Raw genomic sequence first — 24,820 nt, 5'->3', positions numbered from 1 at the left:
AATTCTTTGATAATAACTGACTCTTTAAGTGCCCTCAGCTCTATGAAACAGTTATACGCAAAACATCCCATCTTATTGCTTATAAAGTCAGAACTAATGAGATGTCAAGAAAACGATCGATTTGTTAAATTTCTTTGGGTTCCGTCACACTGTGGTATAACTGGAAATGAAAAAGCTGATCAGTTAGCAAGGGAGGCAACAGAAAATCCACAATCAACATTAGTCACTAAATGCGTACATAGCGACCTGAAGCAACATTTTAAAAACAAAATAAGTGAGAATTGGCAACTTCACTGGAGCAATTCAGAGACATCTATGAAGAACATTAAAGAAGAGGTAGCTGTATACAATCTCCCACAAAAGCGACGAGACCAAGTATGCATCTCTAGGTTGCGTATAGGTCACACGAAGTTGACACACGATTACCTTCTAAGTGGCGAACAAGTTCCCATTTGCTACAGTTGTGATAGTGTAACCACCGTGAACCATGTGCTAGTGGACTGCCCTTTATACACCCTAGAGCGACATCAAGTTGGATTACCGACTACATCTAAAGAGTGCCTAAACGGGTTAAATAACGACAGAACTATAAGCTTTTTAAGAAATGCAAGACTCGTTCACAAAATTTAATGTAACATTTTAGCCATTTATGTAATTATTGTACCATGCTAATGACCCTTAGTGGTTGATGCAATTTTGTAAATAAAAAAAAAAAAAAAAAAAAAAAACATCGAGAATTGTATTTCTCAGTAGGTAGGTATTTTGTATAGGTATTCCGATATAACAATCACCTTCACCGATCTGTTTTTTAAGGGATAAATCGTTACTTTTGTATAAAGTAATAATTTGCAGTATTCGTTACTTTGATTACTATGATTACTTTTGTATTTGAGTACCGGTAATCATATCGAGAATCGTATTTCTCAGTAAGTAGGTATTTTGTATAGGTATTCCGTCACACCCTTAAAACGCTTCATACCGATAACGATATTCGATAACACTCGATATATTACGATAACGTAAAATACCGGTCCCGTCCGTTACTCGCTGGGATACGATTGGTATTTTTTTAAAGAAAGTAATCAAGTGTACTGGTTGTAGATACAATAGTCGTTACTCGCTCTGATACGATTGGTACGAAGTAATCAGAGTAATCAAAGTAACGATTTGTCTCTCTGTATAGTAATCTACTTTGTAACGAATAGTTACTTTTTCAACATCACTAAAAGGTACGACATTTCTTAATATAACTCCTTAAAAAAATCTGGAACACCGCGATATTTCAGAATTAATCAAAATCAAAGCAGCTGTATTAACAGTATATTATTGTATGGTGCAGAATCTTAAAAACAGGAAGAAACAACTACCAGAAAATTAAAACCCTTTATAAATACATCGTTGACAAATATCCAAAAAATATACTGACCTAATAAAATAACAAATAGAACTATGGAGAAGAACAAAATAAGAGAAAATAAGTCACGACTAAAAGAAGGAAATGGACATGAATTGGACATACACTAAGGAAATACCAAAATAATATAACCAGACAGGAATTCGAATACCAACCAAACGGATAAACAAGATGGGCAAGACCGAATAATAGCTAAGAATAAACAGCAATAAATAACAACCAAAACTAGTCAGTTTTTTTACGACCAAATATAAAATATATCAATATATTACCACTATCAATTTTTTCTCGAGCTTTGGAATTGCTCATCCCACTATATGGCGTTCCTCCTTTAGAGAATATTTCCCAGCATAAGACGCCATAACTCCAAATGTCGCACAAAGAAGTATATTTTCCAAAGTTAAGAGCCTCGGGAGCAGTCCATTTGATGGGTATTTGCTTCATACCGTCTGAAACTATGTATTCTTCTTCTTCTCTGGACATTCCAAAGTCTGATATTTTTACTACATTATTATAACCTGAAAACGAAACATGTAAAAAAAATTAAATTATCGATAAAAGATATAAAAAAATTTAATTTTTGATTTTGCTAAGTTTAAAATTATTTTCTTCTGAAAAAACTAATGATTTGGTGAAACATTGGCAGTTAGGTTAGATAACACTTCAATATTATGAGACCACTTACCTACTAAGCAATTACGAGCTGCCAGATCTCTGTGTATACAATTTTTGGATTCTAAATACCTCATTCCACTTGCTGTATCAAGGCACATTTTCATAAGTTGACCTTCAACAAGAAGAGTTGCCTTTTTACGTAAGAAGGTAAGTAGAGATCCACCTAAAATAACAATAGCAATGTTTAAAACCACGGTTCTTAGACATTTACTACGGTTGCCTACTCCGACTGTGGTGGGGAGACTTAAATGTGACTTACGTCACAAGAGTACACAAGCCCAGTGTTAGATTTGTTGCGGTAATGATCTTTGAATGTGTATTATTGTGTATTACCTACTTGTGTTATTATTTATCTTATATTATGCTAGTTTACTTTATATTTTTGTATTTGAAATTTTGGTGTCGTTTCTTGTAAAAACTTATTTTGAATTATCCATGAAAAGTTATTTATTATAGTTGTACATCGTACCTATTGTAAGAGCTTAAATAAGAATATATATTTATAAGGTAGGTTAGAACGCTAAAATTTCATTATGTATTAACGTAATAATAATGTTGATGAAATTTGAGGATACCAGGTACAGGCTGTAGTGTGGCCTTTATTACCTATTATTTAAATTCTTATAATACATTATACAAGTACATAATTCTAATTCACATAATCCTAGCTGACTACTAAGGAGGGTATATATTCAATAGTTAATCCAGTATTGATAGAAATTCAGTACAAGCGACAAATTTTCAGTGTAGAATGAAGATTGAAGTCCTAGATTTCCGAAAATCTTGCAATAATCGTTGGATAAACGTAAAACAACCGGTCCTGATTAGTTTTGAGTACCAAACCAGCCAAATATCAACACTTTTCCACAATTAGGTATTATAATCCACTAAACATCTTTATTTCACAACTATCTTTCCATACATCAAAAACATAAAAACACCGATTAGTTATATTAAGATTCAAATTACTGTACTCTCGTGACGCAATCGCGGGCATAATGTTCATTAGTTAGTCGGAGTAGGTAACCGTCGTAAATGTCTAAGAACCGTGATTTAAAACAATTCAATAAGGAGCCATTGAAAAAAAAATGCCTAATTAAAACAAGCCTTGGAATGTCTTTCTTCTTTCGGATTGATAGTATAGTCACTCCCACTGTTGGTTACTTTTGTAACGTATATAGGAGAGTTATTTGTCAGTAATGTAATAAAAATTCAAGAAATGTTTAATAGCATTTTTACTTATTTTTACTAAAATTATTTATTAAAATATAAGCCTAACCAAACGTTACATTGACGTATCAAACCATAAATGTACAGAGAAGGTAGCAGCCTAGTCGCAATTACGATTTTTTTCTATGGCTTTATATTTAAATAGGGAATTTAATAATACAACTACAAAAGTATAAATTTATTATAGAAATAAATGTATAAAAATAAATAAATAATAAAAATATTAACTATAAAACATACCTGGAACTAACTCCATAACAATCATTATGGGTTGTTTCTGCACACAAATACCAATCAATTTTACAATATTTGGATGATCGTATTGCTTCAAAATTCTGCCTTCTTGCAAGAACTTTTTCTTGTGTTCTTCTGGCAACGTCACTCTGCAAGTTTTGACGGCGACTATGGAGTTGTTATTTTTTAGCTGCGCTTTGTATACATCTCCAAAATTACCCTAAAACAGAGAAGTTTCTTTGTAGTAGAGATTTGAACGTTTACATTGTTCTATACTATGGAGTTAAATCGTGTACACTGAAGAGAGATGCACAAGAAGATGCATCTTTGAGATGTGGACATGTAGAACGTTTCTGCATGTTCTGCATCTCATGCTTCTCTCACGTTAAGAACGTTGAAATGTTAAAAGAATAATGAAGATAGAGAAGTTGGACCATAAAAGACAATATTTGGGACATATAACGCATGGAGGTTTAGTTTTTATGTAGAGTTTTGGAAACATGGTAAGATTGAAGATTTCTTCTTAAAGTTCCCTCTCCTCAATCGAGGTTGGCTACCACAATATTGCAATCTCTTGTCTGTCTTCAGATGTTCAAAATTTTTCTTAGCCACGATAGTATTTTCCTTCCTAGTCTTCTCTTTCCCTCGATTGTTCCTATCACTAATAGTTGATCATATTAGCAGTTAATAATTCTCAGTATGTGGCCTAGGTATGATGTTTTTCTAACTTTCACTGTATTCAAAAGTTCTCGTTCCTTGCCTTGCCTATGCAGCACTTCTTGTGCAATCTCGATGAAATCTGTTCTAAAATGTGCAGGTTGAGGTACATTCTGGTTTTTTCGGATTGACATCACTTTGGTTTTCTTAATGTTTTCTATTAAAAATAGTTCATTACAAAAATGCCACAAGAAAATAGCTTCAGAATAACAAGATTGTTTGAAGATGATAGATTATTGAAAGAACTGCAGGAAAAGACAAGATCGAATATTATAATGACAGAATTAGATGAACAAGTCATTATAAACATAAAAAACGGAAAAGCAGTAGGTCCCTGTGGGATATTTTCTTGGATACATATGGGTATATTTCATTATCAGCAACTCTGTTTAATCTTGCCCTAGAATACATCGTCAGGAAGATCAACAAAGGCACCCTCCGAACGAGAGAAGGACAAATAATAGCATACGCTGATGATATTGTGCTAATAACAAAAAATAGAAAAACAATGGAACGAATGTTAAACGAAATGGTAACAGAAGGAAAAGTAATGGGATTAAAAATAAACCAAGAAAAAACCAAAATAATGAGATTTGACAAAAACTTTGAAAACAGAAAGGTTAGGGTAGGAGAATACACTTTTGAAGAAGTAGAAAATTTAAATATTTAGGAATATTAATAACAAACAATGGAGAAAGACAAACCGAAATCAAAGAAAGGATTATTACAGCAAATAAGAGCTTCGATGCAAATAAAAAATTACTTATAAAATAAGTTATTGAGTAAGAAATCAAAAATGAAAGTATACAAAACAATAATTCGACCGACGATGATGTATGCAGCCGAAACTCTTAGCATGACAAAAAAACAAGAGGAAAACCTTAGAATACAAGAAAGAAAAATACTAAGAGCAATATTAGGACCAATAAAAATAAATGACAATGAATTTAGACAAAGAACGAACTTTGAGCTACTGGAAGAAATTAAGGAGAATATAGTGTGTAAAATAAAACAGCAAAGAGCAAAATGGCTAGGACAAATATGGAGATCCGGATCAACTACGACGATATTCTCAATATTGGAATGGACACCAGCTGGCAAAAGAAGACGTGGAAGACCAAGATCTACATGGTTACAAGAAGTAGTAAGTGATCTCAACAAGGCGGGCATACGACATTGGAAAGAAAAAACCAGAGACAGGAAAGAGTGGAGAAAAATAACCGAGAAAATTAAATAACGAACATGAGGACTGATCTACCTCAAAACATAGATCTAGAGAGCGTAAGCGGCGTAACCCCTAAAGGGGTGTTTAGCCACTATATATGTATATACATATGGGTACATATTTGGAAACTATTTAAAAACTGAACCTGCAGATAAGGAGCAGATTCGCGATTGAAACGGAATATAGAGGGCAGGTCGAATGTAGGAAAATGGCCGATATAAATGGTATAAACAAAATTCAACTGAGGAACAGAACAATGTCGATTTGATTTAAAATATTTTAATGTACTCATAATGCTGAAATTTACTAAAAATTTCATAATAGTGACCAAATTTAATTTAAATCAACAATTTTCTTTCTTTTATACCACTTATAGTAGTTTAAATTTATTCCACCAGAGGTCAGATACTTTGTTTTTCATCGCGAATAGTTTTCCTATATCCGTCCATATTCATCTATTCATATTCTAGCCAATTTCCAGTGTAGCTGAGTATATAATTTAAGAATTTGATTTCATGGAACATTTAGTAATCTTATACTTACCTTTCCTATTTTATCTAGTAGAACTACATTGTCATTATTAAGTTCCCACGTTTCACGTGGTACAGGATTACGTAAAATGGCACCAGATCTACTTGTTACTGGTAATTCGCTATTATACTGATACAAAATAAGTTCTCTAATACTAGGAAATGCCGGTCCTTCAAACCTAAAATGGCCCTAAAACAAGACAAATGTGTAAATAAATTATTTATTTTAATAAATTATAAATAATAATGAAATAATTTCATAGACGCGAATATTGTGACCTTACCTACATCTCTTAAATTACATATTACTTTAAATTTGTTTTTATCATATTAGAAAACTACTTCAGACTTAGATAGGATGAAGCTCATTTAAAGATAAACCTAATAAAAATTCGTATTTTACAAGGAAATACATTTATGATACATAACTAAACTAAGAAATAATGTTCTTTGGTACATTTGCGGATGACACTGCCACTCTAGGCTACTTTTGAAGAAGCTGCGAAAGAACTACTAATGACCGTCAGACTAATCAATATTTGATAGCTTAATTATGAATGAGTTTTTCTTATTCAATTGCCTGAATCTTATTATGCTTATTCTGCCGTCCAGAAAAGAAGAAGATGTCAATAAAATATTTGGAATCACAGATATAATAGACATGAAAGTTTAGAAAAGAAAGATATATAATAGACGTCTTCAAGTCCCAGTGTGAACAGCTTTGGTGAAATAACGTCTCCCTGGCGAACTCCTCTCTTGATTGGTATAGCCACAGAATTATTAACTACACAGAAGCGAATCTGACTGTCGTTTACATTGATTTTGTTGGGACCGAAATATTTGACCTTGTGCACCACTTATAGAATAGAACTTGATGTTCTAAGGAATAGACCATTCCAAATGATTGATATTTTTGACAAGTAGTTATTATCTAAAAAATTTAACTAAATACAACTGTCACTGTCAGTTGCAAAAGTGAGGTTGCACCACTTACGTAGCGCATGGGCATGAAAATTATGTTACCGTTTTCTGCCAGAGTTTCGCTTCTGTGTAGTTAGTAATTCTGTGGTATAGCTTTGGTTTTCTCATCTATTTGTATTTACATTGTAGCTTTCTTATAAATATTATGTATGAGCATTCTGTATCGAGAATCTATCCTGCAGTTGTTCATAGCTCTCTCTATTGCCCAAAGTTCTATGGAGTCGAATACCTTTTCATAATCAACGAAGCCAATGTATCAACAAAGTTCAAGTGATATTCATTGGCTTTCTCTATTAGCGTTCTGACTGTAAGAAGATGATCCGCTGTACTATAACCCTTTCGGAATCCTGCCTGCTCTACCGGTTGATAGCTATCAAGTTTCGAAGATAGTCTATTAGTTATGTGTATAACTATATAACTTTCTTTCCAATCATCTCTAGTAGTCATACCGCTTCGAAAACCAAACTGTTATCAACCAAACCAATAGCACATTTATAAAGTCGATATACATATGCATTATGCAATACTTTCATGTAGAAGATGGGCAGGTCATGTGATCAGAGGAAGAGAGGAGTGTTAAAGACAGTATTTTTGAGAGACCAGGCGGTAGAAGATCAGTAGGCCGCCCCAGAAAAAGATGGAAGAATGATGTTAAAGCCGATTTATCTAGGATTGAGGTACAACAATGGAGAATGGAAGCGCAAGATCATAGAAGATGGAGGAATGACTCACCTCGATTTGTAAAGCCAGTCAACAAGAAGAAACATTATGGTAGAATATTTCATTCTTAATGTAAAATTATATACATACTTATGATTTAAAATTATTTACCTCGGCGGTGGTTTGTACTATAAAATGTTTATGTCCTCCCCAACAAACCGAAAGAACAGTCTGACTTTCGTCGTTCCTCGTCGTTTCTCTAACTAAGAAATCACCGTCTACGCTTAGCAGCCTCACTACTTCTTCTCTGGGAAGCACACCGTGGAACCATTCTTCCTCCACTAGCGATTTGTTTGTGGTAAGATGAACCTGGAGAAATTAAAATAAAGATTAAAAATAATTGCAAAAAAATTACTTTGGGAAAACTGTTGGTGTGTGAGATAAATATATGCGAGAAACGTAAAAGCCCATACAAGCAAACTAGAAATCAATCAAGTAGTATCACTATATGTATATGTGTTTTGCATGCATTGATTTATTTGCACAATATATTCACAATTATCAGAGCCATGCGGTACATCTTTTTAATATGATGCATGTCTTCGAAATGCCGCCCCCTTTTTTTATAATTGGCTTTGGCCTAAACCAATTAGCCAGACTTACTTTTTATTTATAAAATATAAAAAGAGCATTTTTTTTATGATCCAATATAAATAAATTGATTGTTCAAATTCTCACACCCTAGGATAAATGTTATTATGATAGTAAAATGTGTGTTTCTGTTTAGTGCATTTTTTTATATGTATATATTTTTTATTTTTTTAATTGTATTTTTTGTTTTTTTATACTGCTTCATTTATGTAGTATTTTGTTTAGTTTTAATTCCTTTTTTTATTGTTTTTTTTTATTTGTTTATCATTATTTTACTTTTTTTAAACTTTTTTTTTTATTTTTATTTTTTTTATGTTAATTTTTTCGTGAACACACTTACAATAATATTTTGTATCGCAGAATTGCTTCCAATGGTGTTAGTTTTTTACAATTTCATATGCCGCCCCTTAAATATTATTGAAACTTAACGAACACTTTTATTTTAAATACAAAACATACTTTAAATTAAATGAAATATGTATTAACACTACATTAAGTGGGTAGGCGCAAAATTTGCTTGTAATGATATTTAAATGCATTCATTTTTTTTAATCCTGAGAAAACTAATTAGTATTTTTGAAAAATTGAAATGCAGAATAAAAGATTACATTATTACCGAGGGCCGAAAGTTCCTGAAAGTCTCTATGTGTATTTGAATTGGTTACAGGGTGAAAAAAAAGAGAGAAAATTGAGTGTAATTTTTAATTTCAAATATCTTATTCAAAAGAAACCTTTTGTTTATTCTAAGGGACTTTCGGCCCTCGGTAATAATGTAATCTTTCAATCTGCGTTTAAATTTTTCAAAAATATTTATTAGTTTTTTCAGGATTCGAAAAAAAGTGAATGCGTTTAAAAAGCATTGCAAGCCAATTTTGCGCCTATGCTTCTGACTTTAATTTTGGCACACTCGTCAATCAGATTAGTGTGAGAGGATAGTGGAGATAGTGGATAATGGAGATAGATAGGTGTAGCAGCTAGTGAGAACTCTATTGAAATAAGTGCTAATTTTTTTAGTTTTGTTTATCTTATAGAGCTTCGTAAACAAATTTTTAATTATGAAAAAACTTCTTTCCCCTTTAGTTTTCGAGACAGGGAGTGTTAATAAAATTCTTAGTTTACAACTACATTTGGGTATAAAGAAATTAGATCATTTTGGCACAAATAGTTCAAAACCTCAAAAGGTTTCATGGAGTATGGTATCATTTGAAATATATCACGCAATTCTTTTAGAAGATCATTATATATCATCAGATATTTTTTCTTTTTCTATTGAAAGTATTGAATGAAGATTTATACAATATTTTTCTAGTGTTTCATCATTTATTTTTCTCAATTTAAAAATACATAAAAATTTAAAAATTTTATTATGAGTTTTTAGAAGCGAAAATCGATCAATCAAAGAATTAACGGCAGTGTCTAAAATATAGATGAACAAATTTATTTTAAATTTAGTTTCACTGGTAAGGGCTCGTCCACAGATTTTTCATAGTCAAATAAACTCTTTTTTCTTCTGGGTCGAATTTCATTTTCAGCAGGAAATTCGGATTTTATATCAAAATTTTCTGCAATTTCATTAAATTTTCATTTGGTCAGTAGCCATATTGTCTGTAACTTTTCATTTTTTCTATAGTTTATGACAGCATTTTTACACAATCTGACAATTTTTTTATTTTACTGACTATGCCGCCCCCTTGTGATGCCGCCTGATGCGACTGCCTCGCCGCATCATAGCACGTCACGGCCCTGGCAATTATTAACATCAAATTAGTGTCTTACAAGGAACCAGTATTATATTTTGTGTTGCTAATAATAAAAATATTGTTATACCTACTACAAGAAAACTATTTTCTTTCAGGAAGGCAAAGTCACTTCGGACAGAGAGCAGCAAACCTACGCACATATGTTGATTTTAAATAATTAGCCGGCCAAAAGTCAAATTTCAAAAGTGACGTTAAAAATTAAAGACACGTCTTAGAGACACCTGATGGTTTGTCTTATAGTCTGGGCTGATTATCGGAGAATAGGCCATTTTTGGGAAAAGTTATTTACCAGCAATTTTATTGCTGGAATCGAATCTTATGATTGTATATATTAATAATATAGATATGCAAAGTCCGCAGATAGTGTGCTACTTTTTTTATAAACAAAATGGCGCCCGAAAATCGTGTTTTTTTCAATTTTTGCTCTATAACTCCAAAGATTTTAACTTTAAACCAAAAATACTCAAATAAAAATTCACCGCAATTAAATTCTGCATAGAGACGTGTTTTTTCCGATTTACTTCGACGAAAACTTTCCCCGAAAAAAGCGGTTTTTCAAACCATCACCTTTTTATTTTTGTCCTCTTTCTCCACACCAATTTTCATATCTTTAAAATCCTCATAACATATATTATTATAATAAAAACTATCGATAATACGTGTGAAAATTGCCAAAAATAGCAAAATTCCAATCAAAAATTAGGTTGGAGAAAATGTAACCCTTAAAGTTCAAAATCGGTATACGTTAAAAAAAATGCATTTTCTCGGCTTACCATGGAGCAATTTCCTTCATTCTTTTTTTGTTCCCAAGTAACTCGAGTAGAGCCATCGAACTAACGTATTATTAAATGTCAAACTTGCTTTTGTTTTGTTATAATAAATTAATTTATTTATTATAACACAATATTTTAATTTGTTTAAATAAAAATTGATTAAATAATTATACAGCTTTCAAATGAGAATACTTATGTTTTTAACTTTAAAAGGTACACTAGTTGTAAGTTTATCTAAAAAAAAAGCCTACAACTGGAAAAAATATGTAATTTTCTGTTCTTATAAATTAATTAATCTATTATAACAAAACAAAAGCAAGTCTGACATTTAATAATGCATTAGTTCGATGGCTCTACTCGAGTTATTAGGGAACAAAAAAAAAAGAATGAAGGAAATTGCTCAATGGGAAGCCGAGAAAATGCATTTTGTTAACGTATACCGATTTTGAACTTTGAGGGTTACATTTTCTCCAACCTAATTTTTGATTGGAATTTTGCTATTTTTGGCAATTTTCACACGTATTATCGATAGTTTTTATTATAATAATATATGTTATGAGGATTTTAAAGATATGAAAATTGGTGTGGAGAAAGAGGACAAAAATAAAAAGGTGATGGTTTGAAAATTATGATCCTATTGTTTATATCTTTGCCGTAAATTCCGGTCAACTTTGACCGGTTGTATCTCAGGAACCACTCGTCATAATTAAACGTTTTTTCTTTTAAAAGAAGCGTCCTGCCGCTGTCTTTCGAATACCGTTTTCACAATTTAATTTAGTTTAATATTTCTCGAGATATTCTATTTGTTTATAAACCAAAAAATTGTTTATAATTTTAAAATATTCCTGAGGCCGCTTAAATAGTCCAATTTCAATTCTGTAAAGTACATTAGATAGGTATAGTGTCTTTTTATGAAAAAATCATAGTTATTCTTATGCATCATAATTATTGTCGTTATTATAGCGACCGTAAATTTTTAATTAACATTTTAATTGTTGCTAAACTGTTCATTCAATTTCCGTAGACTTCTGGAATTATAATATATACGGAAAGCGCTTTTACGTTACCAAGTTATTTAATTATTTATTAACAACTGCTTATCTAAAAGTTTAGTTGAAAATTAAAGATTTTGTTGGAAAAACCCGCTTTTTCCGGGGAAAGTTTTCGTCGTAGTAAATCGAAAAAAACACGTCTCTATGCAGAATTTAATTGCGGTGAATTTTTATTTGGGTGTTTTTGGTCGTCTAAAGTTAAAATATTTGGAGTTATAGAGCAAAAATTGAAAAAAACACGATTTTCGGTCGCCATTTTGTTTATAAAAAAAGTAGCACACTATCTGCGGACTTTGCATATCTATATTATTAATACATACAATAATAAGATTCGATTCCAGCAATAAAATTGCTGGTAAATAACTTTTCCTTGTATTTTGCTAATTAGCCCAGAGTATTAACAAAAACTTACTATCCCCACTCCAGAACTATTCACCGCGCACGTCTGCACGTGCGAATGCGCGCACATGTAGCTGTTAGTGAATTTTTGTTTTCTTAGCTTAGTAGTCAACTTTTTAAAAATTGTGACTTTTGCAATATTCACCTTATTTTTCAAAGTGATTGTGATGGAATCGAATAATTTAGGTAAGAATGAATATTTCTTGAAATATTTTTAGAAAGTTTACTGTTATTTTATATTATTTTTAGAGAGTCAAAAACAAGCCGTTTTATAGTGACATTTTTGTTTAATTTTTATGTTTATAATACATTTAGTTATATTATCGCCTCCGATCGAGCAATACTATTTATTTTATAGCATACTGCATATTATATTTGGCTAATTAATGGCATACAGTTTAGCTGCGGATGCCAGAAATACAGGGGTTTTAATTTTGCTATATAGGATGACGTCACAAAAATAAAAGTACCTACATATTTTGTTTTAAATACCGGGTGTCCACTTATATTTTCCCCCATTTTAACTGCCTATAACTTCTAAACGGCTCAAGATAGAAATATGCGGTTTTCGCTGAAATGTTTTATTTTAGTAAAAGATTTGTCTGAATGGCTTGAATTTTTTATATCGCTTTTAAATACGAAAATAAAAATGGCGGATTTTTGAAAAAAATGTTGACTTTTTTTTAATGGAAGACCCAGTATATTTTTTTGTAAATTGAAAGAAAGGTCATTCACCTATCCAGCGATATAAAGTTTTTCAAAATCGGTTGTCAAATCACTGAGTAATTAATTTTTAAAATGAGAGGTGCAACGAGGATATATCACATACCTAAATAACATAATTAAGCAAATTGATATTATGTTATGTGATTTCCACGTTGCATCTCTCATTTTAAAAATTAATCGCTCATTCATTTGACAACCGATTTTAATAAATTTTATATCGCTGGATAGGTAAATAACCGTTTTTTCAAGTTTTAAGTAAACGACCATTTTTTATATCGCTTTTAAATAAAAAATGGCGGATTAGAAAAAAAACGTTGTTGACTTTTTTATTAAAATATCCAGTATATTTTTTGTAACTTGAAAAAAAAACGGTCATTTATCGCTATCCAGCGATATAATTTTTTTTAAAATCGGTTGTCAAATGACTGAGCAATTAATTTTAAAAATGAGAGATGCAATGTGGAAATCACAATGTGCAATTCAAAAATCCGCCATTTTTATTTTCGTATTTAAAAGCGATATAAAAAATTCAAGCCATCCAGACAAAACTTTTACTAAAATAAAACATTTTAGCGAAAACCGCATATTTCTATCTTGAGCCGTTTAGAAGTTATAGGCAGTTAAAATGGGGGAAAATATAAGTGGACACCCGGTATAATAATTGCGATTTTTTTTAACTACATTTGGTGACTGCTCTGGCCTAAAAATAGTACTCCGTAAATATCTCTGAGACCAAATGGAGCTACAAGATTTTCTTAATCTAGAGGACAAATTTAAATATTTGGAAATTAACTTATTGAACTGTTATATCTGATAATTTTATCAATTTAAAACAAAGATTTCGAGATTTTAAAACGGCGATGAAAGAGAAATGGTTAAAGACTCACGAAAAGATGCGGTATTTCTACAAGAAAATAAAGATTGGTTAAATGAAACATTTAAAACTTGTAGAAAACAAATAAATGGAACCAGGTCGGCTTCCTAAATTATTTGAGGACTCCAGTGAAAGGATGAAAAGAAGAAAAACAGAAGAAATACGTTCTTTGCTTGATGGTGAAGCTATCGTTCATGAAGCACAGACATTACAAGCTCGTGAAAAAAGGAATGGAAAAGAGATCCCAGCTAGTGCAAGGAAATACATAGTTGTGTATAGGAAATTAAACTTCTTTTAACTTCTGTCCAGCTATTAACAATTTTAAGAAGCAAGAAACGTGTATATAAAAGGATCAAACCACGGTCATTTTGTTCTGAAATGATTAAAATTCTGTTACCACCGGGTGACCCCAAATACTGTGTCCGATATGTCAGATACCGACTAAGGTATAAGTAAAAACCTGCATATTTTGTATTGATATTAAATTTTGATCTTTTCTGTGAAAAATACAAGTCAATTTTTAAAAAACAATATTTTTCTTTGATTTAGAATGCTGGTTTGCGCTCCCTGTTCTAAGTGAAAAATAAGACGGTTTTGCCTTCGCATTGCAACTGAATAAAAATGGAATTTTTATTTTATTTTTATATTGGTCTTTACTCCTTTGAGTAACTAGGTCCATTTTCCGTTGGAATTTACCAGCTGAACAGACGGGGTCGTGAATTATAAGCTTTTGAATTCCCTCTTGTCTTTTTCGCTTCAGCATCCATCTGGCTTGCAATTTTTAGAAGCCATGGAGGTGTTACCAGGAAAATGGACCAATAAGTTTTCAATTTAAAAATCTTTTAGTAATATTTTTAATATTTTTCAATATTATTAATGTTTCTATTAGGTTGAAAACTTGGCCATTCAGTTGCCAGATGACGCTAGTCACCTACTCCATAAACGTCAGTTGCAATGCGGGGATAAGCTTTCGTAGTTTTGTCACTTCGGGCAGAGAGCAGCAAACCTACGCCTCTCTGATGATGACTCCAAATAGAATCGAAAATCGTCGATTTAGAGTGCTGGTTTGCGCTCCCTGTTCTGCAGAGAGCAGCAAACCTACGCACAGAGGTCATTTTGGTGTTTTTAGGAATTAATAAATAAAAAAGGCAATATTTAAAATTAACTTTTTTTATGTTTTAGTATTAAAGAGAATACCCCATAGAATATTATTGTTACCAGCGTGTTTATTCCTGTCAATTCCTGTCGCTATGGCAACGGCTGAAACCTTCGGAAATATTCACTAACAGTTTGGCATTAGTTTTGTCATAACGTTTTTGATGTTTTAAAGATTTTTAGTAGTTAAATAAAATTTGTGTTTTTGGAAATTGGATTTTTTTCTTAAGATCTAAGGTAAGGACTTTAATATAATAAACAAAATAATTATAAATATGTTCGCATGTTTAGGTAAATAAATATTAATAGTAAACGCTTCATTTTTTCTTTTAAAAACATTATTTTAACTTTAAAAGGCTGCAGAATTTGAGATTAGCACAGATTTATTTTTGAACTATTTTTTTATGTTAAAGGGCTTTGATATCTTTACTTTAAATATATACTTATGTGCCAAGAAGTGCCAACTGCTTAAAACAAATATTTTTTAGGAAATATGTCAATATTAAAAAGGGATATGTTTACCGTCTGGTGCGAGCAGACTTTTGTAGCAGATAAAAATTCCTCGGTTTTTGAATTAGTTCGTAGAAAGCTAAACCTAAATAATGATGGACACGATGATAAATATGAAGAAGTGGTAAAAAAAGTTAAAAATTTTAACAGCACTGTTGCTAGAATGTGGCAAAATTGTAAAAGGTCTCGGACCGTTTTTGAGCAAAGGCATAGTGTTTGGTTAAATCAATTTATTGTTTTTTTGGAAAACTTAAATGTACCTGGCCCTAGCAGAGTAGGTAGACCGGACAAATTATTCAAAGACTTAAGCAACATTATATATGGCCGATTTAAGCTAACTTACCTTAGTACAAAGTTTATAATAACCGAGATACAGGGTGTCAAAGTTAAACTTTTTTTTATTTATTATTGAATATTTCCTGACAGGCATGAGATATCAACACGAAATTTGGTATGTGGGGGTTTTTGGGGACGAGAAAACTAAAGTCCCTACCAAAAATTATGTGTTGCCCAGAGGGCGCCACATACGCCTTTCAGCACTCATTTAATACGTACAATTTTTTTTATCCGTCACTCCGTATAATTTTGACATTCAAATTTTTATTCCCCTATTAGTTTTACTTAAAAAAAAGTATACCTCTTTCATCTCCCTAAACTCAACCGTTTTCGATATAAACGCATTTTAAATCTTCGGTGCAACATAATTTTTAGCATAATATCATTGTAGTTACACTAGAAAAATAACTTAAAACCATAAAATTATCCAAAAATGTATCGCAAATTTCTTCAAATGGAATTTGCGATGCAATTACATAAATTTGAGAACTGGCACAATTATTATAGTTTTAAGTCATTTTTCGGGTGTAACTACAATGATATTATGCTAAAAATGATAATGTATCGCAAATTTAAAATGCGTTTATCTCGAAAACGGTTGAGTTTAGGGAGATGAAAGAAGTATACCTTTTTTAAGTAAAAGTAATAGGAGAATAAAAATTTTAATGTTAAAATTATACAGAGTGAGGGATAAAAAAAATTGAACGTAATAAATGAGTGCTGAAAGGCGTATGTGGCACCCTCTGGGCAATACATAATTTTTGGTAGGGAATTTAGTTTTCTCGACCCAAAAAACACCCACATACCAAATTTCATGTTGTTATCTCATATGTCAGGAAATATTCAATAATAAATAAAAAAAGTTTAAATTTGACACCCTGTATCTCGGTTATTATAAACTTTGTACTAAGGTAAGTTAGCTTAAATCGGCCTATTTTAACCTCAGGAACCTGAGGTTAAGCTATGGCCCATTCTTTACCAAACACCCTGTATAAACAAATATATGAGCGTTCAAAATTTGAAACTTTATTGTTTATTTATGAAGCATAACGTAAACAATTAACGTCAAAAGTGAAATTATGTATAGTTCATATCATTGGCTACAATCCGTAAAAGTTTCAAGTTTCTACATTGTAAAAAACAAGAGAATTTTAAACATTTTCCATTAAAATCGTTTTTTTTTTTATTTAAACAATAAACAAAAAAAATGTATCGACTATTCGTGTATTGTTCCCGCGAATGCATATGTCTGCAAATTTCCATTCATTTGCATTGAAGAAAAGTCAGTCAAATTAACGTCTAAATATTTGATGCAAACTATTGAAGTAAAGAAAAAGCGTTTAAAAATAGGCCGATTCTAACAGACATGCCAGGAGGAGACATTTTGTCCAAGAAAGGCTACGGGGTGGCCACTGGGGGAAGAGATTTCACCACTGCTGTGGTCACTCGAGAAGTGCACCTCTGTGTGCATGATCTAGTAATTATGGTGAGAGGAAAATATGGTAATATTCTATCCAGCGCACTACACAGAACATTAAATATTCTTACTAGGTGGTGTCAGCTTTACAAGGAGACCGAACCTATTCTCGATAAGACAGAAGCGGCATCGGCGCGCTTTTATAATCCATAAGAAATACGTAGCCCTGTCTATGCAATGGTTCGTTCTTAACGTGAAACGCCCTATAGCATGTTTTTATAAATGGTGTATTGTGAGCTAAAGGTTGTATTATGTCTAGGAGGAACTTTGACAAATTGCGACAAGGGGAACCCATGTTGCTGCAAATTGGTCTGAGGGGTACATTTTCTTTGTGTATTTTTGGGACTCCGTATAGGTATGTGTCCTGCTGTAGTAGTTTTCTTTGGTAGTCTGTCAACATTTTTTATATTTGTGTATTGTTTTGTATATTATGTTCTCAAATGATTTAGTTAGATTATTTTTTAGTTTTGTGTAAGGTTCGTATGTGACCAATTCTTGGATTCTCTCCTACTGAATTTTGTCCATGATTACAGTTGAGTTGTTCTTGTCAGCTGATAATGATATCTAATAATCCCGCATAAAAATAGTAGGTATTTAACTTGTTGTTGTTTGTTTGAGTTTATATATGACAAGGGACACTAAAACCATTCGCCAATTTTACGATTTTTTACTTTATTAGTCATTTTTTGTATCTTATCCTAAAACTAATAGTGCAGTCACTGAAGGTTTTCACCTCCGATTTCGTTGAACCTCCATCGATTTTCATGAAAATTGGTGAGTAATTAGAGGATACCTCAAGGAACAAAGGTGACATGATGCCAACTTGCGCTTTTACCCTGGGGGTGGATGCCACCCCTTCTCGGGGGTGAAAATTATTTTATTAAAAATAATACCATAAGTCGATAGAGAGACAAATTATAAGCAAAATTTTGTTATATAAAGTTATTAAAATAAATCAATACTTTTTGGGTTATTAAAGACCAAAGATTTTATTTTTTCGTAAAAAAATGCATGTTTTATTTCGGTTTTTCACGTATAAATCAAAACCTATAAGCTTTTACAAAAAAGTTATTATTACTGAAATTTAAGATAATACGAAATTGAATACATTCCTCATATAAATAACTAAACTAATGTTAGTTCAAAGTGAGTTATTGGCAATTGAATGTGTATTTTTTTCGACGAGTACTCAAATCTAAGTATTCAAGCTTAAATAACGGGAAAACGATATAATGTATAAAATATTCCTGCTAAACATTTGTCAAAGTACTTCGGAATACCTATCAAATGAGCTTCAGAACAAGATAATAGCGTCAAAATTAAGCAAGTTATAATGAAAATAAAAGAACCGTTTTGAATTTTTTAGGAAAAAGTGAAAAATAAAACATACGCCATTTCCACAAAAATTAAAATTTATAGTAATCCTTACAAGAACTTCTTTATATTAGCATAAGTACTGTTTTCGATAATTTTGACCGGTTTAGAATGCATATTTTTGAAAACAAGATATAATTTAAAAAAATCATACTTTTTAAAATTATTGTAATTCTCATATTCTTTTGATAATAACTCCAAAAATACTCAATATACGTAAAAAATTATATATAACCAAATTTTAGTTTTTTCTGTGCCAAATATTTTACCTGTTTTACTATTTCTATGGGGTAAAAAATAACCGAGATAGAAACGTTTAAATCTTAAATTTTGCTGTGGGAACCATGCAACCGGGGTCATTTAACCTTTTATTTTTAAAAAAGTAAGGGGTTTAAAAGATTAGATTCAACGTGCTTAAATAGAACTTGGAATTAACTTTCAAACAGTTTTTAGATGAACCTGATATCGTAAACACGAACGGAGTTATTAAAAAAAAAACAATAACATTTTTTGGAAAAATTTTTAAAAGATAAATTTTGAAAAAAATTTGAGCATAAATTTTAACGCTATCTACATGTTCGGTGGCTCATTTGATAGATATTTTTAAGTACTTTGACAAATGTTTAATAAGTTTATGTTATAAAATGCATCAATTTCCCGTTATTTCAGCTTGAATACTTAAAGTTTTTTACTCGCCGAAAAAAATATACATTCAATTACCTATAACCCTATAACTCACTTTTAGTTAACATTAAAAGGTTTTTCTAGTAAGGAGTTTATTTCATTTTTTATTAGCTTCAATTTTGATAATAATAACTTTTTTGTAAAAACTTACACTTTTTGAGTTATTGATGAAAAATTGGTTAAAAACATGCATTTTTCTCAAGAAAAATTAAAATCTTTGTTCTTTAATAACTCAAAAAGTTTTGATTTATTTTAATAACTTTATATAACAAATTTCGCTTGAAATTTGTCCCTCTATGGAATTATGGGGTTATTTTTAATAAAATAATTTTCACCCCCGAGAAGGGGTGGCATCCACCCCCAGGGTAAAAGCGCAAGTTGGCACCATGTCACCTGTGTTCCTTAAGATATCCTCTAACCACTCACCAATTTTCATGCAAATCGATTTTATAATATATTTTCTTTTAAATATTTTTTTAAATGATGTTCTCACACAAATGATGTCCACAGCAAAAACAGCAACATTCTTCTTTAGCCCTCTACTTAATTCGAAAGCTTTTTACTATGGACTGTCCAAGTTCCTCATTCATTTTTATATACATATAGTATTTAACTTAAATATGTCATAAGAAAACAGTTTCATAACCTCTACAAATACTTAAGTAAGTTAGAATTAAAGCAAACAAGCCATGAAGAAAGAAAAACTGGAAATTTAAATGAAAATGAAATGAAAAAAGGAGATTAAAAAAACAAATAAACATAGATACAGTCAATTACACCAACAAATACAAAAAAGATAAGAAGTGTTTGAGAGAACGAGACAGAAAACAAAAACAACTGACGGATTAGGAGGGAAGTCGTGACAATGTTTGATTGATTTTTAATAACAAACATAAGACTGTTGTTAAATGTGAAAGATATGAGTATTTGATCACACAGGAAAAACTAGAATGAAATGGACACATCAACAGAAGGAGAGAAAATATATACTAGTACCCAAAACGTGAAACAGATCACCAAACCACGAAAGATAAATGTTACTAGATTGATAATTAATTGAGAACCTATACAGAGTTCTATTATGCAAAGACAAACAGATATTAAAAAACTATGTAGGTATAAGAAACAAGAAGAAAATATGGGTACTACTACCTTACCTCAGTATTTCTTCTTTTTATACCAAAACAGGTAAACATTTTCACAAAACTGTAACACCATCAACATTCAACTGATTTGTTTCACCTGTGGTTAAAAACTGGAGAACAATTAATTAACGGTTACACAAAACACAATATATTAATCAACTTTTAGAAATTCATTATGAGCTCGCATTAAAAAATCTGTCGAACTAAAATGTTTCGTTCTATTGTATTGTCCTGATGTTTTTATCAAAAGGAAATGGAGATAGACAGTTTTATAATATCATATCTACAAAGTTGCTATAAATACCCATTTTAGTGCAATGCGTAAACTAAAATGAATTAAATTTAAACATTTATAAATTAGTAAGAGTCTACAAAATAGTAAGTATTGTAGAAAAAAATGTTGAATGCTTATTCGACGAAATTTTATTAAAATCTGAATACTCGCAATTAATTTGATATCTTTTGATAACATGAAAACTAATCTATAAAAACTCGTAGGTAATAGACTAATATTAACAATTTAAGGAAATATTCAATGAGATAATAGTTAAGATTTGTTTTATCTTTCGATTTTCGTATTATTGAATTTTTCTAAAAATGCGCTGTTGCAATTGATATTCTTTTTGCACTTAATATTGCTTACTTACTTATCCGTGATTTTACACAGAATAATTATTATGTTTGCCATTTAACACATTTCAATCGCCATTTCTTCTTGTCATCTGTCATATATAACTTCTTCAGTGAGGTCTATTTTTTCCATTATTGTTGTTTTTATTTGCACGTTCCACTGTAATCTAGGATGTCCTCCTTTTCTCTTTATATTTGGTTACCATTTCTAAGTTCTCAACGGTATTCTTGTATCGTCCATCCTTCGCATATGTCCATACCAAAGTAATTTTCGTTTTTCCATTTCATCATTTAACGTCTCCTTCACATTCATTAATTCTCTAATTCGTTCATTTCTCACTTACTCCATTAGTGCTAATCTGCAGCTTCTTCTTCAAAACATAATCTCAATTTCATTTATTCTGTTTTTCATTCTTTTATTTGTCATCCACATATCTGAGCCGTACAGTTAGTCCAGAAAGCCACTGCGCATCCGCTAGGAAAAATATTCTAATTCGGATTTTTTGCACAATCTTACTCAAAAAGGACTACTTTTAACAAATTTGCATGTTGCCAGGACCAAAAGGTGGTCAAAAATTTTTTAAACGTTTTTTTTTTGTTTTTTCCTAACATTATTTTTTTGCATGGAAAAAAGTTTTTTTTAGGTTTTTTGGATCATTCCAAATAGAAAAGCTCTTTAGTGACTTTTCTCCAAAAATGATAGTTTTTGACATATAAACGATTAAAAATTGAAAAATTGCGAAATAGGCCATTTTTAACCCTCAAAAACTATATGAAAGACTGAAAATTTGAAGTTGCCAAGGCAGGTAGATATTCTTTAAACATTGATTGATGAAATCCCGAAGAGTTTTTTGCAATAAAATATTCAAAACTCCTTTGTTTTTTAATTGCTAATCAAGCGTGCGCGACACTATTTTCCACCTACAGTATGGTGCAAATGAAAGGAATTAATTCGTTATTTCATAAACCCGCGACTTTCAGGAAAAATCCCGAAACAGGTCGATTTTTATTTTTAATTTATGATATTGTGGCATATATGGTATACTAGTGACGTCATCCGTCTGGGCATGATGACGTAATCGATGATTTTTTAAAATGAGAATAGGGGTCGTGTGGTAGCTCATTTGAAAGGTTATTTAATTCTCTATTCAGTAATATAAACATTTACATAATTATTTATACAGGGTGTCCAAAAAATTTTTATTAAATTAAATTATTTGACAAAAAAAGAAGTAGAAGTACACCCTGTATAAATAATTATGTAAATGTTTATATTAATGAATAGAGAATTAAAGAACCTTTCAAATAAGCTACCACACGACCCCTATTCTTATTTAAAAAAATCATCGATTACGTCATCACGCCCAGATGGATGACGTCACTAGTATACCATATATGCCACAATATCATAACTTAAAAATAAAAATCGACCTGTTTCGGGATTTTTCCCTAAAGTCGCCGGTTTACGAAATAACGAATTTGTTCCTTTCATTTGCACCTTACTGTCGGTGGAAAATAGTGTCGCGCACGCTTGATTAGCAATTAAAAAACAAAGGAGTTTTGAAAATTGTATTGCAAAAAACTCTTCGGGATTTCATCAATCGATGTTTAAAGAATATCTACCTACCTTGGCAACATTCAAATTTTCAGTTTTTCACATAGTTTTTGAGGGTTAAAAATGGCTGATTTCGCAATTTTTCAATTTTTAATCGCTTATATGTCAAAAACGATTATTTTTAGAGAAAAGTCACTAAAGACCTTTTCTGTTTGGAATGATCCAAAAAACCTAAAAAAACTTTTTTCCGTGCAAAAAAATTATTTAAGGAAAAAAACAAAAAAAAACGTTTAAAAAATTTTTGACCACCTTTTGGTCCTGGCAACATGCAAATTTGTTAAAAGGAGTCCTTTTTGAGTAAGATTGTGCAAAAAATCCGAATTAGAATATTTTTCCTAGCGGATGCGCAGTGGCTTTCTGGACTAAGTGAGCAGCTTTCAACTGTTGTATTAAAAATGTTATGTTTATTTTGCTTGTAATATCTTCTCTCCATGTAATTAAGTGTAACTGTCATGTTATTGTCTTTCTTTTCTTTATTTTATTTATTACATCCGTTTCATCTGACCCTGTATTTGTTGAAGTTTACTCCTAACTAAGTATTTATATTCATTTGTTTGTTTTACTGAATTGTTGTTAATCTCCAGGTCTTTTGATATGTTTCCATTGACGATGTATTGCGTTTCATCATAATTAATTTCCATATCCTAGCTTCCTTGATCATCGGCAAACAAAAGGCTATGGATATAGTTGTGAATAATTTTTACTCCCATCTATCCACATTATTTGTTGTTCCAGTTTTTTAGTGTTTTATCTATGTACAGTTTAAATACAGTTGGTGACAGGCAGCATCCTTGTCAAAGTCCTGTCTGAAGTTCTTCTACGTTTCCATGCTTCCTCTGCTTTAGAGCTTTCCATTAAGCTATATTTATCTTTACATTTATTTTTGCCAGTATTGGTATTTTCTGCTTTTATTACTTTTTTTTTGTTTCATAAATTTGCGTTCTGTATTCTCTTCTGTCTTCTTGACCTCCTGTGGTCAGCTTTCTTCTGTTCTTTTGTTTGGTTTTCTATCTTTGTTGTCCACCAATAAGGTTTTTTGTTTTTAGAATTTATCTGGTCATTTTCCCTTCCAATGGCTTCTTCTGTTGCTAGGTGTATTTGGGTTTTTATATCGTTTTTCTTTCTTCATTTGTTATTCCTTTTATCTGTAGGGTACCTTTTTGGTTTTATGTTTTGACCTTCGTTACATTTTCTTTTTATTAGATTGTTGTGATTGTTATTTCTTATGTATTTTGTTGAGCTCACCAAATGGTGGTTTGATTTACAGGTCATCATCATTATTACTGGCTTGATAATCCTTTTTGTGTCTTGGCCTATTCCAGGATTAATCTCCATTCTGATCTGTTTCATCATTAGAAACTTGCAAGGAAAACTTAATGGAAGTGCTCCACTCTCACCACATGACGCGATAAACTACCCCAATTAAAAATTATTTTTAGGAAGTTAATTGTAAATTATTCGAAACTTATGATAATAAATGAAGATGAGAAAAAAATAACCGAATACCAATATAATAGTACAGAAACAAGTAATAAAACAAGTACCTATCTACTTTTGCAATATGATGGAAAAACGGACATGGCAATAAGTAATAAACTGAAGAGGGCTACTAAGGTGTATTACTCATTAAATAATTCAATTTTTGGAAAATCAGAAATAAACAACAAAACTAAACTCAGAGTATATAACATAAATTGTAATCAGATAATGACATTTGGGGCAGAAACATGGATTGTGCAAAAGAAGCATGAATCAATGATAAACGTGACCGAGATGAAATACCTACATGACAATATCAAGAGTTACGAAGTTTAAGATATTCAGAAATGAAGATATAAGGAGAGAACTGGAGCAAGAACCGATAATGAGGAAGGTCGAAATCTTAATCTTTTTAAAATAAGTAATTTTAAGTTGCAATACGAAATGGGAAGAAACGAAAATTTAAACAAGTTTTTTCTACAAATCTGCACAGATCACCAGTATTTAATGTTTC

The 24,820-nt window shown here is 31.0% G+C and overlaps 1 protein-coding gene across 3 annotated transcripts in view; it reads right to left on the bottom strand.

Moving 5' to 3' along the window:
• Positions 1-24,820, bottom strand: part of LOC114333219 (tyrosine-protein kinase Fer) — a 211,590-nt gene that overhangs the window by 13,991 nt on the left and 172,779 nt on the right. For 2 of the 3 annotated variants that reach the window (XM_028283078.2, XM_028283079.2), the window contains 5 exons: positions 7,838-8,035; positions 6,039-6,215; positions 3,560-3,773; positions 2,100-2,252; positions 1,687-1,932 (listed from right to left, as the gene is read on the bottom strand). In XM_028283078.2, coding sequence (XP_028138879.1) covers positions 1,687-1,932; positions 2,100-2,252; positions 3,560-3,773; positions 6,039-6,215; positions 7,838-8,035 — 988 coding nt within the window. Of the gene's footprint in view, positions 1-1,686; positions 1,933-2,099; positions 2,253-3,559; positions 3,774-6,038; positions 6,216-7,837; positions 8,036-20,594; positions 20,904-24,820 lie in introns of those variants that run through there. The other variant, XM_028283080.2, reaches the window with a different exon arrangement.

The sequence above is a fragment of the Diabrotica virgifera genome, chromosome 7 (assembly GCF_917563875.1).
Source record: "Diabrotica virgifera virgifera chromosome 7, PGI_DIABVI_V3a".
Lineage (NCBI taxonomy): Eukaryota > Metazoa > Arthropoda > Insecta > Coleoptera > Chrysomelidae > Diabrotica > Diabrotica virgifera.
The sequence above is the reverse complement of the archived record's forward strand: the minus strand, read 5'-3'. Positions and strand labels throughout refer to the sequence as shown.